The following is a 14,050-nucleotide window of genomic DNA, read 5'->3' as shown; positions in this document are numbered from 1 at the left end:
CATCGCAGTGGGCATTTGTATAGGCAAAAGGCCTTTCTATAATTATCTGAGTCTAAAATTTCATGTTAGACATAGACACAAAATAATTTCTGCATTGTTTTAATATAACACATTCTAGATTTTCCAAGAATACAATTACCAGATAAACTGAAGGAAAATTATACTTTATTTCCTGGGAAACTGTATTGGGATAAATAGAAGGAAAATTATACTTTGTTTCCTGAGAAACTGTATTGGGAGATGGTCACTCACTTTAGAAAATCCTGGCAGGGCGAGGTGGCTCACGCCTGTAATCCCAGCACTTTGGGAGGCCAAGGTGGGAAGATCACTTGAGGTCAGGAATTCGAGACCAGCCTGGACAACATGGTGAAACCCGATCTCTACTAAAAATACAAAAATTAGCCAGGTGTGGTGGTGTATGCCTGTAGCCCCAGCTTCTCAGGAGGTTGAGACATGAGAATCACTTGAACCTGGGAGGGAGAGATCACAGTGAGCCGAGATTGCACCACTGTACTCCAGACTGGGTGACAGAGTGAGACTCTGTCTCAAAAAAAAAAAAAAAAGAAAATCTTGCCACTAAGAGCAATGCCTCCAATTCTGATACCTGAGTCCCCAACACCATCTGTTTGTATTTGTACTCACGATGAGTTCACATGTAGGTACAGGCTTCTTGTGACTTCATCACTTCTACCATCACGGTGCCCAAGCAGGTATACACGGAAACACACATACTTTACTATAAGCTACATCCCTTCTAACTTTCCTTTATGTTTAAGGTTCGGGTATTATGTGTAGTGGTAGGTTTTATAATGTATGAATTTCATTTCCTAATAGGAAAATGGTATTACAAACTATTTGTTATAAAAAGGTATTGGGGGGCCGGGCACGGTGGCTCACGCCTGTAATCCCAGCACTTTGGGAGGCCGAGGTAGGCAGATTATGAGGTCAGGAGATCGAGACCATCCTGGCCAACATAGTGAAATGTCGTCTCTAAAATATACAAAAAAAAATAGCTGGGCGTGGTGGCACATGCCTGTAGTCCCAGCTACTTGGGAGGGTGAGGCAGTAGAATTGCTTGAATCCAGGAGGCGAAGATCGCAGTGAGCCAAGATCACGCCACTGCACTACAGCCTGGGCGACAGTGTTGAGACTCTGTCTCAAAAAAAAAATTGGTATTGGTTCTGCTGGTGAGAAACCACAACTCCATCTACTCCACGGCCAGAAAGACTCTCCCAGCTCATAAACTTGACCATGTTACCTTCCCACATAAAACCCTTTTCTGAATTTCCTCTGCTCTTGGGATCACATCACAATTCATTAACATGCCCCAGAAGAATGCCGGGACCCAGCTCACAGAGAGGCAGTGCCCAGTTCTCGCACTCTTGATCCCTGGAATTCTATTTAAAATTACCCAGGTGATGCTAACCTGCAGTCGAGGTTGACAACCCCTGCCCTACATGAGTGGTTCTCAGATGAGTGTGAGAATGACCCCACCACACAAGCATCTCCACGCGCTCTGCACATACCCTTGTCTTATTTTTTCTACTCTGGAGGTAACTGGCCAAGAAGGTCTCAGGATCACAGCCTCACAGTGACCTAAGACTGGGGCTTTTAGGACCTCCCCCAATCCCATGTGCCCTAAGCCTTTTTTTTCTTTTTTTTTTTTTGATGGAGTTTTCACTCTTGTTGCCCAGGCTGGAATGCAATGGTACGATCTTGGCTCACTGCAATCTCCGCCTCCCAGGTTCAAGCGATTCTCCTGCCTCTCAGTCTCCCAAGTAGCTGGGATTACAGGCATGCACCACCACACCCAGCTAATTTTTGTCTGTGTATATAGTAGAGACAGAGTTTCACCATGTTGGTCAGTCTGGTCTCAAACTCCTGGCCTCAGGTGATCCACCCGCCTTGGCCTCCCAATGTGCTGGGATTATAGGTATGAGCCAGCGTGCCTGGCCTTTAAGCCTTTACCACCTTGGTGTGTGTGAGCCTGACCTTCCTAGTATTTACATACGTCTGAGGGATTTCTCTGGCTGGCGGTGGCAGGAAGTGAACAACTCTCTGTCCTACCCCTTAAAGCAGCCCTGAACCAATGACTACCAGGGAGCTGGTAGATTAATACCCCAGCTCCCTCACCCTTTGGGTGGGAAAAGTCCAAGGGGCATATCCTGTACTGTGTCCCAGAGGTCCCCATGGAGTTAAGCTCATCAGGCCCACTGTGGTCACTTGCTTCATACCATATCCTTGATTGGTCCTCTTCCTTTTCCTGCCTCACTTCCCCACTCCTCTACCATGTTTCCTGGGATCACTTCCCAAACAAACTTAAGATATGAACCCTTGTCTCAGCATCTCCTTCTGGGGAACCCAGACCATCAAACAAGAGCTGCTAAGCAGGTCTCCTCTGCAAGGCTGTACCCCAAAGGGGCAGGGGTCGCCAGGATGCTCCCACACCAGGCAGGGCCCCTTCTCCTGCTCCACAGAGGCTGACACTCACCACTTGACAGCCAGGTTCTGCACCTCACCGTTCTTGTCCTCTAGGAGCCGGAGCAGCATCTTCACCACCTTGCGCTCACTGTCCTCATCCAGCTGAATGGAGTCCTTCTGCAACTCTGACATCAGGTCACTGGTGGCCATGAACCTGGGCAGGGAGGGCAGAGGAGGATTGCTCAGCAGCTCCTGGGCCCTGGTAGATTTGGGCAGTACCTCGGGGTTCCCCTAGAAATAGACCTTAATACAAAGATTCAAGGTCAAATACAGTCGTCTGCCATATAATGATGTTTTGGTAAATGACAGGCAACATATACAATGGTTGTCCCATAAGATTATAATGGAGCTGCCCTATACAGGCATGCCATTTTAGTCTGTTATTATTTTACTTATTTATTTGGAGACAGAGTCTCACTCTGTTACCCAGGCTGGAGTGCCGTGGTGCCATCTCAGCTCACTGCAACCTCCGCCTTCCAGTTTCAAGCAATTCTCCTGCCTCAGCCTCCCGAGTAGCTGGGACTACAGGCACATGCCACCACACCTGGCTAGTTTTTTGTATTTTTAGTAGAGATGGAGTTTTACCGTGTTAGCCCGGATGGTCTCGATCTCACGACCTTGTGATCTGCCCGCCTTAGCATCCCAAAGTGCTAGGATTCCAGGTGTGAGCCACCACACCCCCTTTCTACCTATTTTTATTGTACCTTTTTTTATGTTTAGACACACAAATACCACTCTGTTACAACTGCCTACAGTACTCAGTACAGGTTTGTAGCCTAGGAGCAACAGGCCACACCATATAGCCTGGGTGTGTAGAAGGCTCTACCATCTAGGTTGTGTAAGCACACTCTATGAGGTTCGCACAAGGATGAAATCACCTAAGGATGTACTTCTCAGAATGTCTCCCTGTCGTTAAGTGCCACATGACCATGGATTATTTGGGCAGTGGGCTTGGTTGGGCTACAAGGAGACCCATATATGTGTGACACCAACTGCCACAGGGTGGCAGTCTAGGAACAGCCCAGCATGCTGGCTAATGCGTAAATGCTTCAGGGTCAGTGGCTCCCACCTCTGCCATTTATGCAGTGTGATCTTGGGCAAGTCATTTCACCTCTCCAAGCCTTAGTTTACCTGTCAGAAGACGGGGATAAGACTAGTATCTGCCTTATGGGGTTAAGTGCACATGGTGCGCACTCAGTAAATGGCACTGCCATTATTATAATGGCACATGACATCATCCACATCTCACAACAGCTGAGAAAAGGATGCCAGAAGGTTGAACAGACACCCTGCGTCCGAGTCAGGATCAGCTAGAAGCCTCTCTACCAGACAGATGGAGGAAGGCGAGCCCTGTCCACTCCCATCTCAGAGAACCCACTTGTTTCCTGCCCTAGAACAGTGGATCTCCAGCCATAACCAGCATCTGAATCACCAGCAGGGCTTGTTAAACAATACTAGGCCCCATTCCTAGAGTTTCTGAATCAGCAGGTCTGGGTTGGGGCCCAAGAATCCGTATTTCTAACAAATTCCTGGATGACGATGAGGGTCAGGGACCACACTTTGAAAACCACTGCCCTACGCCATGAGGATGGGCATGGGCATATTTTGGAGACCAGTGCCAATAGTGGACTGGCTCACTGACCTGGAGTGGGCAACAGAGGCAAGGGCTACCCACCCAGAGGTGGGGGATCCATGGGGCCTGACACCAAAAGCCTGATACCCTCCCAGGCATTTCAAATTGCAGTGGGAGTCTGAGCTGGAAGCCATGGAAAGTTGAGGCTGGGGCCATTACGGGGCACCATTCCTGCCAAAATTAAGAGGGTAGAGCAAAGGTCTGAAACTAGTAGCTCTCAGCTGTGTCCAGCTTGCAAACGTGTTTTTAAAAATTTAAATTACTGTCAACATTTGAACATTGGGAGAGTTGACTTTGGCCCGGCATGGTGGCTCATGCCTGTAATCCCAACACTTTACAAGGCCAAGTCGGGTGGATCATCTGAGGTCAAAAGTTTGAGACCGGGCCGGGTGCAGTGGCTCATGACTGTAATCCCAGCACTTTGGGAGGCGGAGGCAGGTGGATCACCTGAGGCTGGGAGTTTGAGACCAGCCTGACCAACATGGAGAAACCTTGTCTCTACTAAAAAAAACAAAATTAGCTAGGCATGGTGGCACATGCCTGTAATCCCAGCTATGCAGGAGGATGAGGTAGGAGAATTGCTTGAACCCAGTAGGTGGAGTTTGTGGTGAGCTGAGATCATGCCATTGCACTCCAGCCTGGGCAACAAGAGCAAAAGTCCGTCTAAAAAAAAAAGTTTGAGACCAGCCTGGCCAACATGGTAAAACTCTATCTCTATTAAAAATACAAAAATTAGCCGGGCATGGTGGTGGGCACCTGTAATCCTAGCTACTCGCAAGGCTGAGGTAGAAGAATTGCTTGAACCCAGGGGCGGATGTTGCAGTGAGCCAAGATCATGCCACTGCAATCCAGCCTGGGTGACAGAGCAAGACTCCAACTCAAAAAAAAAAAAAATACTGACTTCCAGACCAGTCGCAGTGGCTCACGCCTGTAATCCCAGCACTTTGGGATGCCAAGGTGGGTGGATCACTTAAGGTCAGGAATTCGGAACCAGCCCGGCCAACATGGTGAAACCCCATCTCTACTAAAAATACAAAAATTAGCCAGGTGTGGTGGCACACACCTGTTGTCCCAGCTTTTCAGGAGGCTGAGGCAGAAGAATCGCTTGAACCCAGGAAGCGGAGGTTGCAGCGTGCCAAGATCGTACCACTGCACTCCAGGTTGGGTGACAGAGTGAGACTCAAAGAAAAAACTGACTTCCAGATTATCTTGAAAACAGAATATTTGAATACAACAGGACCTGGTGACAATACCTGACTAGAGTGGGTAGTGGCGGCCCTCTCCCCAGTTCACCTGGTCCCCACTAGGCCTACTTCACCCACTGACTGGCTCCTGCAGGCACTTGAGAGCAGAGACTCAGGAGAAAACAGGACAGAGCAGCGAGGAAAGATGCCCCGAGGCTGCCTCGGAGAAAGCCTCCAGCTTTTGCTGAGCCTGCTGGACCACTCCCCTCCCCACACCCGCCCTGCTTTCCAGCATGGTTGAGCAAATTGACCAAGAGCCCTGCCCCCAGCCTCCTGTGGCAAAACCTGTCACAGCTGAGATTCTGGCCCTCATCTGTGCAGACTCAGACCTACTGCTGGATGTCACCACAGCCCACAGTGCCCTGTTACCAGGGGTCGACTGGTCGAAGTCCTATTTATTTTTAACAGGTAGATAAGCCACAAGCTGCTAGGAGAGGGAGGAGGCTGGGCTGGCAGCAGGGGCAGGATGACAGGACTGACTGTGCCCACCTCTGGGCAGAAGTAAAGTAAAGGAGGAGGTTTGGATTTGAGCCAGGCCAAGGCTCATGCACCCCTACATCTGCTCAGCTGAGAGGCCATTCTGAGATGGCACGCAGGGTCTCCAAGTTGTGTTTCTGCTGCAGTCCATGGGGGCCCAGCTCAGCCTGGCAACCCAGGCGATGTGCCTCTTTGCCCAAGATAGACCTCCTACGCCACTCTTCTTCTCCACCTGTTGAGCTCCTATTCACCCATCAAGAGCCCAGCTCAAATGTCCCAGCTCAGGGATGACGGACCACCCTGCCCTACCCCCACATCCATAGACCCTAAACACAATGGTCCCTGGACAGGATCCTTTCAGAGCACTCTGCACCCATCCATTACAGCACTTCTCACACTGCAATGCAAGTCTGGCCACCAGAGCATCTTCTCCATTGGCCTGTATACTCACTGAGGGCAGAGGCCCAACAGGTTTATCTCTGGGACCCCAAGCTCAACAAAGAACAGGTCTGTGGAGGGCCTTGTCAGGGAGGGTGAGGGCAGGAGGAGAGGTAGGGAGAGCTAGCCCTAAAGAGAGCTTACCGCCAAACTGCCCAAGCTCAGAAACCAACTCCTCTGAAGTACGCCTCAGCACTTCACACACCCCTGGTGTCGCGGATGCCAGCTCTCAGAGAAAGCAAGCCATGTTTTATACATGCATGTGTGCAGGGATGGGAGGGAGAAGGGAAAGCATGTAATTTGGTGGCTAAGAGCTTGAGCACCAGTTTGGCTTTGAGTATAGTGGTGTTGCCATTTATCAGCTAGGTGACATTGGGCAACTACCTCCTTCTCTCTGGGCCTCAGATTTTCTATACAAAAAATGGAAACTTTTCTTTGCCCCTACCTCACAGTATCCTTGGGAGGTTTTAATAGGACAACCAGCTCTTAGCACGAGGTAGTGAGAAAACTAGGCTCAGAGAGGCTGCACAAACTGCCTAAGGTAACAGCAAACTATTCCCACGTCATTTCTTGAGAATACTACGGTGTTCTTTCCTGCAAGACCCACAAGTGTACTCGTTTTGACTGTTGGAGTCTCAGTGGGAATGGAGTGCCTCCTGCCCATAGAGCCAGTGCCCAGGAAGAACAGGAACCAAAGGTCTCCTCCACCTCACCTGGGACCCCCATTTGCAGTCACTGCGGCCCTTCCAGGAACCAGAGGACACAGTCTCAGTTTCATTCCAGAGAAACCCTAGAGGCAACTCGGCTGAAACCCTTGGCCACACAGGCGCCTGGACAGCTGGTCTGCAGGACCAAGCACCCTGGTATTTGAACTTTAAAAATAGACACCATTCTCACATGCTTGGGGTGGTTTTAAGTGTTCTCCAGGCCGCTGGCAGAGATGGGCTGAAAGGGCTTCTCGGGCTCTAGGTGGCAGGGCCGACTCCCTCTCCCAGAGCCTAGACCCAAGGCCTGAGAGACAGTAGCACAAATCCCCTAGGCCATTAGCCAGCTATGTGACCTTGGACAAGTCATTGCACTCCTCCAAGCCTCCGAAAAAAACAGGAAGAACAATCACTAACACCCATAGGTGGACTGTGATTACGTGTGGAGTGCACAGTAGGGAGCCTGGGACCCAGCGAACATTGACTAAGTACCTACTGTGTACCCAGCACAGGTGCTGGGGCACTAAGAAGAAGTGCATAGTCCCGGTGGCCCAGGAGCTCAGGGTCTCCTGGGCTGAAAAGTGATCTAGCAGAAACGTGGAGGGGAGGCATGATGGGAGCTGAGGGGAGGTGCCTAACCCTGCCTGGGGTCAACAGGCATCCCAAAGAGTTATAGGAGCTGTCAGAGGAAGGGAGTAGGTCAAGGGAGAGCAAAGAATCCCCCTAGTGAAGGTCTGCAGAAGGGACTGGCCGTGGCATGTTTCGGATGTGCACCGAATCATGTGTCTATGTATTAAACACCAACCTGGTGCCTGCCACAAATCTGAGCATTTCACATGTACTATCTTATTTCATCCTTACCCCAATCCTCAGAGGTGGGTTCTGTTATCCCCATGTTATAGAAGCAGCAGCAGAGGGAGACTCATGGGAGTTAAGTAACTTGTCCATGGTCACACAGCCAGTGAGAAATGGCAGCTGGGATCTGTAGCCAAGACCTTGGATCCCAGGGTCTATTAATGTGGGGGGCTCTTGAGGGGTTCTGAGGAATGAACTGCAGGAGGGAGTAGGAGTCAGACTACCAGTGCAGGTCTCAGTCTCCTCACCTGTCAGGGGGCTGGAATTAGAGGGCCTCTGTATTAAACTGGCCTCTGTATTAAACTGGCCTGGATTTGGACCATCTCCCACTTCCTGGCTTTGTGACTGAACCTATGCCCTTCATGCCTCTGAGACTCAGTTTCCCTATCTGTAAAATGGGGACAAAGTGAACAAATGTTCATTAAGTGAGTCTCCAAGGTTTTCTTTCAGCTGGAAGGGTCAGAACTGGCCATGAGACCGCAGGCCAATCCCATTTCCTCCCCGGGCCTCAGTTTCCCCTGAGAATGCAGGTGGAAACTCATTGGACCAGATGTTTCCACCGTTCTTTGCAGCTCTATTCCTGTGGTACTGTGATGCTGTGATGGGGGGAAGAAGGAAAAGGGAGTGGGGAAGGGGAATGGCACACAAAACCTAGAAGGCCGCACCTCAACCATCACCTAACCTGTGCCTGGAAAGCCAGACTCAGCCCAGCCCCCTCCTTTAGGCTGGGTCTGAACAATTCCAAGAGGGGAGGAAGAATGGGAGGGAGGAGTACGGGTGATGTTGAGAAGGGGGCGTCACTGAGGATGCTAGTGAGAAAGTCAGCAGGTGGTTAACGTCCTGGAAGGGCCCAGGTTCAATGTGGGGTAGGAGAGGCAGGCACTGGGGTCTGCAGGGAGAGGTGGAGGGCTCCACTGTGGGCTCCCTTAGAGGGGGGCCTGGGGCATCAGATGCGGCAGAAGAAGGGGGCCGGACACACACGAGGGAGAAGCCAAGGCAGGGTGCAGAGGGAAGGAGCTGGGGCTCTGATGGGGGATGACAGGCAGGGCTGAAGCCTGTACGGTGGGAGACGAAGCAGGGATTGGAGTCACGGAGGGGCGGGACGGCCACTAGGGGAGAACAGCCTGAGCTTCAGTGGGGACCACCAGGCAGGGGCGGGTCTGTCCCTGGCGCAGCTTAATGCAGGGAGAAGAGCAGGGGCTGCATGGTCATGGGGGATGGGCTGGCGCTTCGGGAGGGGAAGAAGACCCCTGGCTTCAGAGCTGGAAGGAGAGGCGGGGGCCAGCGGCGGGGCGCACCTGAAGTCCTTGTCGCTGGACGTCATCTTCTCCAGGAGGCTGGAGATGTGGAAGGCGGCGGTGCTCATGGTGGCTGCGCGCCGCGGTGCCGGCTAGCAGGAGGGAATATGGCGGCGCGGGCGCCCCCTCCCTCGCCAGCTGCACGAACTGCGCTCACCAGACAGAAATAGCAGCTCCTGCCCCGCCCCGCCCCGTGCTCACGCCTTGGACGTGGCTACCGCGGGAGGCGGGCGGGCCTGGGCCTGGCTCGGTGGTCTTGGCCCCGGCCCCAGCCCCTGCCCTGCTGACAGCCCAGCGCCGGCTTGCACATTCCCCCGAGACGGGGAGCTCACTACCCGGCCACCACCTCCTTGTGATTCCTGCAGGTGCCGGTTCTGTCTTGCAACAGGGACACGATACCAGAGAGTCTCGGGTTCGAATCCCAGTTCTGCCTCCTCTGCTGTGTTGCCTTGGCCAAGTTACCTTACCTCTTTGAGCCTCGGCTTTCTCATCTATGGGCATTCAAGAAACAGGAGCTATCAACCAAATCTGGTCAACCCAACCAAAGGACCCCTCACCCCCCATGCTTGCCCGTCCCTGAGCCAGACAGGATCTGAGGAATGAACTCAGTCACACCAGGCTCCTTGCCTGCTATCCCCAACCCTCAGGACAGCAGGGTCAGTTTCTTCATTTTTTTTGGCAATGCAACTGAGGCTGAGAAGCAAAAGGATTTTCTGAGGGTCACACAGCCAGTGAATCTGGGATGAAGTCAGGATTGACCACAGATCCCTTAATATACTGGGCAACAATCCTTCCATAAACAGCCAGGAGGCTGCTGAATGGGAAAGGGAGTAGCCAGTGCTTCAGAGCCAGACAAGCCTGGCTTCAAATCTCTGCTAGGCTGCTTCCTGGCTGTGTGACCTTGGGATAATGAAACAACTTCTCTGGGCTATGCTTTTCTCACTCATAAGATGAGGATAAAAGAAATCTTTATTAAATTGACACCTCCCCCTTGAACACCGGTTATTCTGAAGGTACCTAGGTTCTTGACCAGCGCTAACAGAACACTATGCAATTTTGAAAATGTTCTACATCTGCAGTATCTAATATGATAGCCTATCTTTTCTATTATAAATACAGCTACGTCTGCTTTCTCTTGTTTAGAATATAACTGGCCTTTTTTTTTTTTTTTTTTTTTTGGATGGAGTCTCACTATGTTACTCAGGATGGACTCAAACTCCTGGGTTGAAGGAATCCTCCCACCTCAGCCTCCTGGGTAGCTGGGATTACAGGTGCAAACTATCACAACAGGCTCTACCTGGCTTTTTTTTTTTTTTTTTGGTCCATATTTTTAAGTCTTTCTGAATGCTAATGTTTTTGGTATATTGCCTGTAAACTGCATACACTGATTTTTTTTATTCTTCTTTTTCTAAGACAGAGTCTTACTCTGTCGCCCAGGCTGGAGTGCAGTGGTGTGATCTCTGCTCACTGCAACCTCCACTTCCAGGTTCAAGTAATTCTCATGCCTCAGCCTCCTGAGTAGCTGGGATCACAGGTGTGTGCCACCAAACCTAGTTAATTTTTGTATTTTTAGTAGAGACAGGGTTTTGCCATGTTGGCCAGCCTGGTCTGGAACTCTTGGCCTCAAGTAATCCACCCACCTTGGCCTCCCAAAATGCTGGGATTACAGGTGTGAGCCACCACACCCAGCCTATACCTTGAATTTTAGAAAGCATTTTATTTTGAAATAATTTTAGACTTACTGAAAAGTTGCAAAGTAGTATAGAGAGTTCCCTCATACCCTTCACCCAGCTGCTGCTTCTAACGTTAGCACCTTATGTTACTGTGTTACACTGATCAAAACCAGGACACTAATATTGGTATGACACCATTAACCAAACCATGGACCTTATTCAGATTTCAATTTTTCCATCAATGTCCTTTTTCTGTTGAAGGATCCAATTCAGGGTTACTCATTATATTTAGTTTCCAGGTCTCTTCCAATCTGTGACTGTTCCTCCATCTTCCCTTGTTTTTAATGACCTTGACACTTTTAAAAAACTATTTTACAGAATGTCCCTCAGTTTGGGTTTGTCTAAGGTTTTTCTCATGATTAGATTGAAGTTACAGTTTTTGGCAAGAACACAGCATAAATAGTGTTATGCTTTCTTCAGCGCATAGAGCGAGGGCTTTGTGATGTCACTTAGTCTTCTTACTGCTGGTATTAATCTTGATCACTTAGCTAAACTGTGTCTTGGTTGAGTTTTTCTACTATAAAGTTACTATGTTTCTCTTTGTAATTAATAATCTTATACTTTTTGTAAATTTGCATTTACATTTTATAAACTTGAGAAATTGTGTCAAATAAATATCTTGGAGGAGATCTTTTGAGATGACCAAAATGTTCTATTTCTCCTCAAAATTCCACCTACTAATTTCAGCATCCATTGGTTTATCTTTCTTTTATGATTATTACTGCTTAATGGTGCTTTTCTATTTCCCTGTTTCTTTCTCTCTCTCTCTCTCTCTTTTTTTTTTTCTGAGACAGGGTCTTGCTCTTGCCAGGCTAGAGTGCAGTAATGAGATCTCAGCTTACTGTAGCCTCAGCCTCCTAGGCTTCAAGTGATCCTCCCACCTCAGACTCCAAAGTAGCTGGGACTACAGGCTTGTGCCACCATGCTCAGCTAATTTTTGTATTTTTTGTAGAGAGAGGGTTTTGCTGTGTTGCCCAAGCTGGTCTCAAACTCCTGAGCTTAAGCCATCCTCCCATCTCAGCCTCCCAAATTGCTGGGATTACAGGAGTACACCATCGCACCCAGCTTCCTTCTACATTTATTAATTGAAATTCTTCTGGAAAGAAGATACAGTTATTTCTCCCCCATTTATTTATTTTCAATTATTTATTTAAATCTGTGGTCTCTGGCCAGGTGCAGTGGCTGATACCTGTAGTCCTAGCACTTTGGGAGGTCGAGGCGAGAGGATCACTTGAGCTCAAGAGTTCGAGACCAGCCTAGGCAACATGGTAAAATCCCATCCCTATTAAAAAATAATAAATAGGCCAGGTGCAGCTGCTCACACCTGTAATCCCAGCACTTTGGGAGGCCAAGGTAGGCGGATTGCCTGAGCTCAGGAGTTCGCAACCAGCCTAGGCAACACGGTGAAACCCCATCTCTACTAAAAAATACAAAAAATTAGCCAGGCATGGTGGCATGTGCCTCTAGTCCCAGCTACTTGGGAGGCTGAGGCAAGAGAACTGCTTGAACCGAGGAGGAGGAGGTTACAGTGAGCCAAGATCGCTCCAGTGCACTCCAGCCTGGGCAACAGAGCGAGACTCCATCTCAAAATAATCATAAATATAAAATCAATAAGTAAACATGTGGTCTCATGTATATTCCTTCTGTGTTTTGGGTTATAACCCAATAATATTACCATTTATTTTGTTGCTCAAATTGCTCTTGGTTTGGCCATTGAGAGCTCCTTCAGGTTGGCTCCTGTGTTCCTTTGATAAGCTCCCATTCTTTTGGGAGCATTTTCTTTTTTTTTTTCTTTTTTTTTTTTTTTGATAACCAAAGATATTCTAGGCTTATCTTATAAGCCCTTTTCCAACCCTGTAATCACCATCCACTTTTCTAAGGAGGACTGGTTTCTTTTATTGGAAGGTGGTACTTAGAAACCAAGATCTGGGTTCTGGCTATGCTGACTGCTACTGAGATGTCATTTCTTCTAGGCCCTCTCAGAGGACAAAGTTATGAAACATGTATGTGTATACTAACTCTCACACACATACATCTCTATCTATTATAAAAACCACAAGTTTATATTGATACCTCCTATTTCAATGGACCCAACATCAAAGGGTCCATTCTATCCTTCTATCTTTCCTTATTTGTAACTGCTTTCTTTGATAGTGATAAATCTTGTCCTCATTAGCTACAATATATTTACTTATTTGTTCAATCCTAGTATAAACATACACTACTTGCAGAATTGCTAACCCATACCCCAGTGAGAAACAAATTTCCTAACTAGAGTACGGTATTGCTATGTAGTTCTGTTTGTTGCCTTAAAGAATCCAGTTCAAAGTCTGTATTCCACAGTTACTTAGGTTAGGTCTTTTCTTGTCTGTCCCCTTGGTGTGGTCTGTTATTCATTTGGAATACAGTTAGGTTTATTTGCTAGTGTTTGTATTCCAGCTTGGGTTTCCCTAGTGTTCTGGTTTATTTATTTGGGGAGTATGTGAAACATTACTATTGTTCCTGGAGTCAGGGTTAACCAAAAAGGTATACTCAGTAAAATGTCGCTTCCAAGTCTTCCTTCTTGTCGCCCCATTCCTACATACCCGCTGTAGGTAGCCAATCTCTTTAATTTCTGATTTACCTTTCCTAGATTTCTTGTGCACAAATGAGCAGAAATGTGTATTTTCCTATAACCTTTTCTGTCTTACATGACCAGTAGCATGCCATGGATACTTTTTGACACTTCACCTTTTTCCCCTCTTAACTGCACATATGGAAATGACCCCATATCAGCTCATAGAGATCTCATCCATTTTAACAGCTATATGGTACTCCATTGTCGGAGATACCACAGTTTATTCAACTACTCTCCTATTATGGACACTTAAGTTTTTGCCAATATTTTGCAATTATAAGTAATGCTGCAATTAATAACCTTATAAATATGTATTTTCTTTCTTTTCTTGTGAGACAGGGTCTCATTTTGTCACCTAGGCTGGAGTGCAGTGGCATGATCATAGCTCACTGCACACTTGACCTCTCAAGCAATCCTCCCGCCTCAGCCTCCCAAAGTGCTGGGCTTACAGTGTGAGCCACCACACCCGGACTCATATTTTTTATTTATCTTCAGGTAGATTTCAAAGGGAGGGATTGCCAAGTCAAAAGGTAAATGCATTTGTAGCTCTCTCAGCTACTGCCAAATTCT

The 14,050-nt window shown here is 48.4% G+C and overlaps 1 protein-coding gene across 1 annotated transcript in view; it reads right to left on the bottom strand.

Annotated features, from left to right (window-relative positions):
• CAND2 (cullin associated and neddylation dissociated 2 (putative)) overlaps positions 1 to 9,210 on the bottom strand; it is a 39,962-nt gene extending 30,752 nt beyond the window's left edge. Inside the window, exons 1-2 of the mRNA XM_012472386.3 lie at positions 9,131 to 9,210; positions 2,492 to 2,635 (exon numbers count right to left, since the gene is read on the bottom strand). Coding sequence (XP_012327809.2) covers positions 2,492 to 2,635; positions 9,131 to 9,198 — 212 coding nt within the window. The 5' untranslated portion in view covers positions 9,199 to 9,210. The remainder of the gene's footprint in view (positions 1 to 2,491; positions 2,636 to 9,130) is intronic.
• Positions 9,211 to 14,050: the final 4,840 nt, after the last annotated feature.

The sequence above is a fragment of the Aotus nancymaae genome, unplaced genomic scaffold, assembly GCF_030222135.1.
Source record: "Aotus nancymaae isolate 86718 unplaced genomic scaffold, 86718_ANA_hifiasm-v0.15.2.pri h1tg000046l, whole genome shotgun sequence".
NCBI classification, from domain to species: domain Eukaryota; kingdom Metazoa; phylum Chordata; class Mammalia; order Primates; family Aotidae; genus Aotus; species Aotus nancymaae.
Note: the sequence above shows the minus strand (reverse complement) of the source record. Positions and strands in the feature narration are given on the sequence as shown.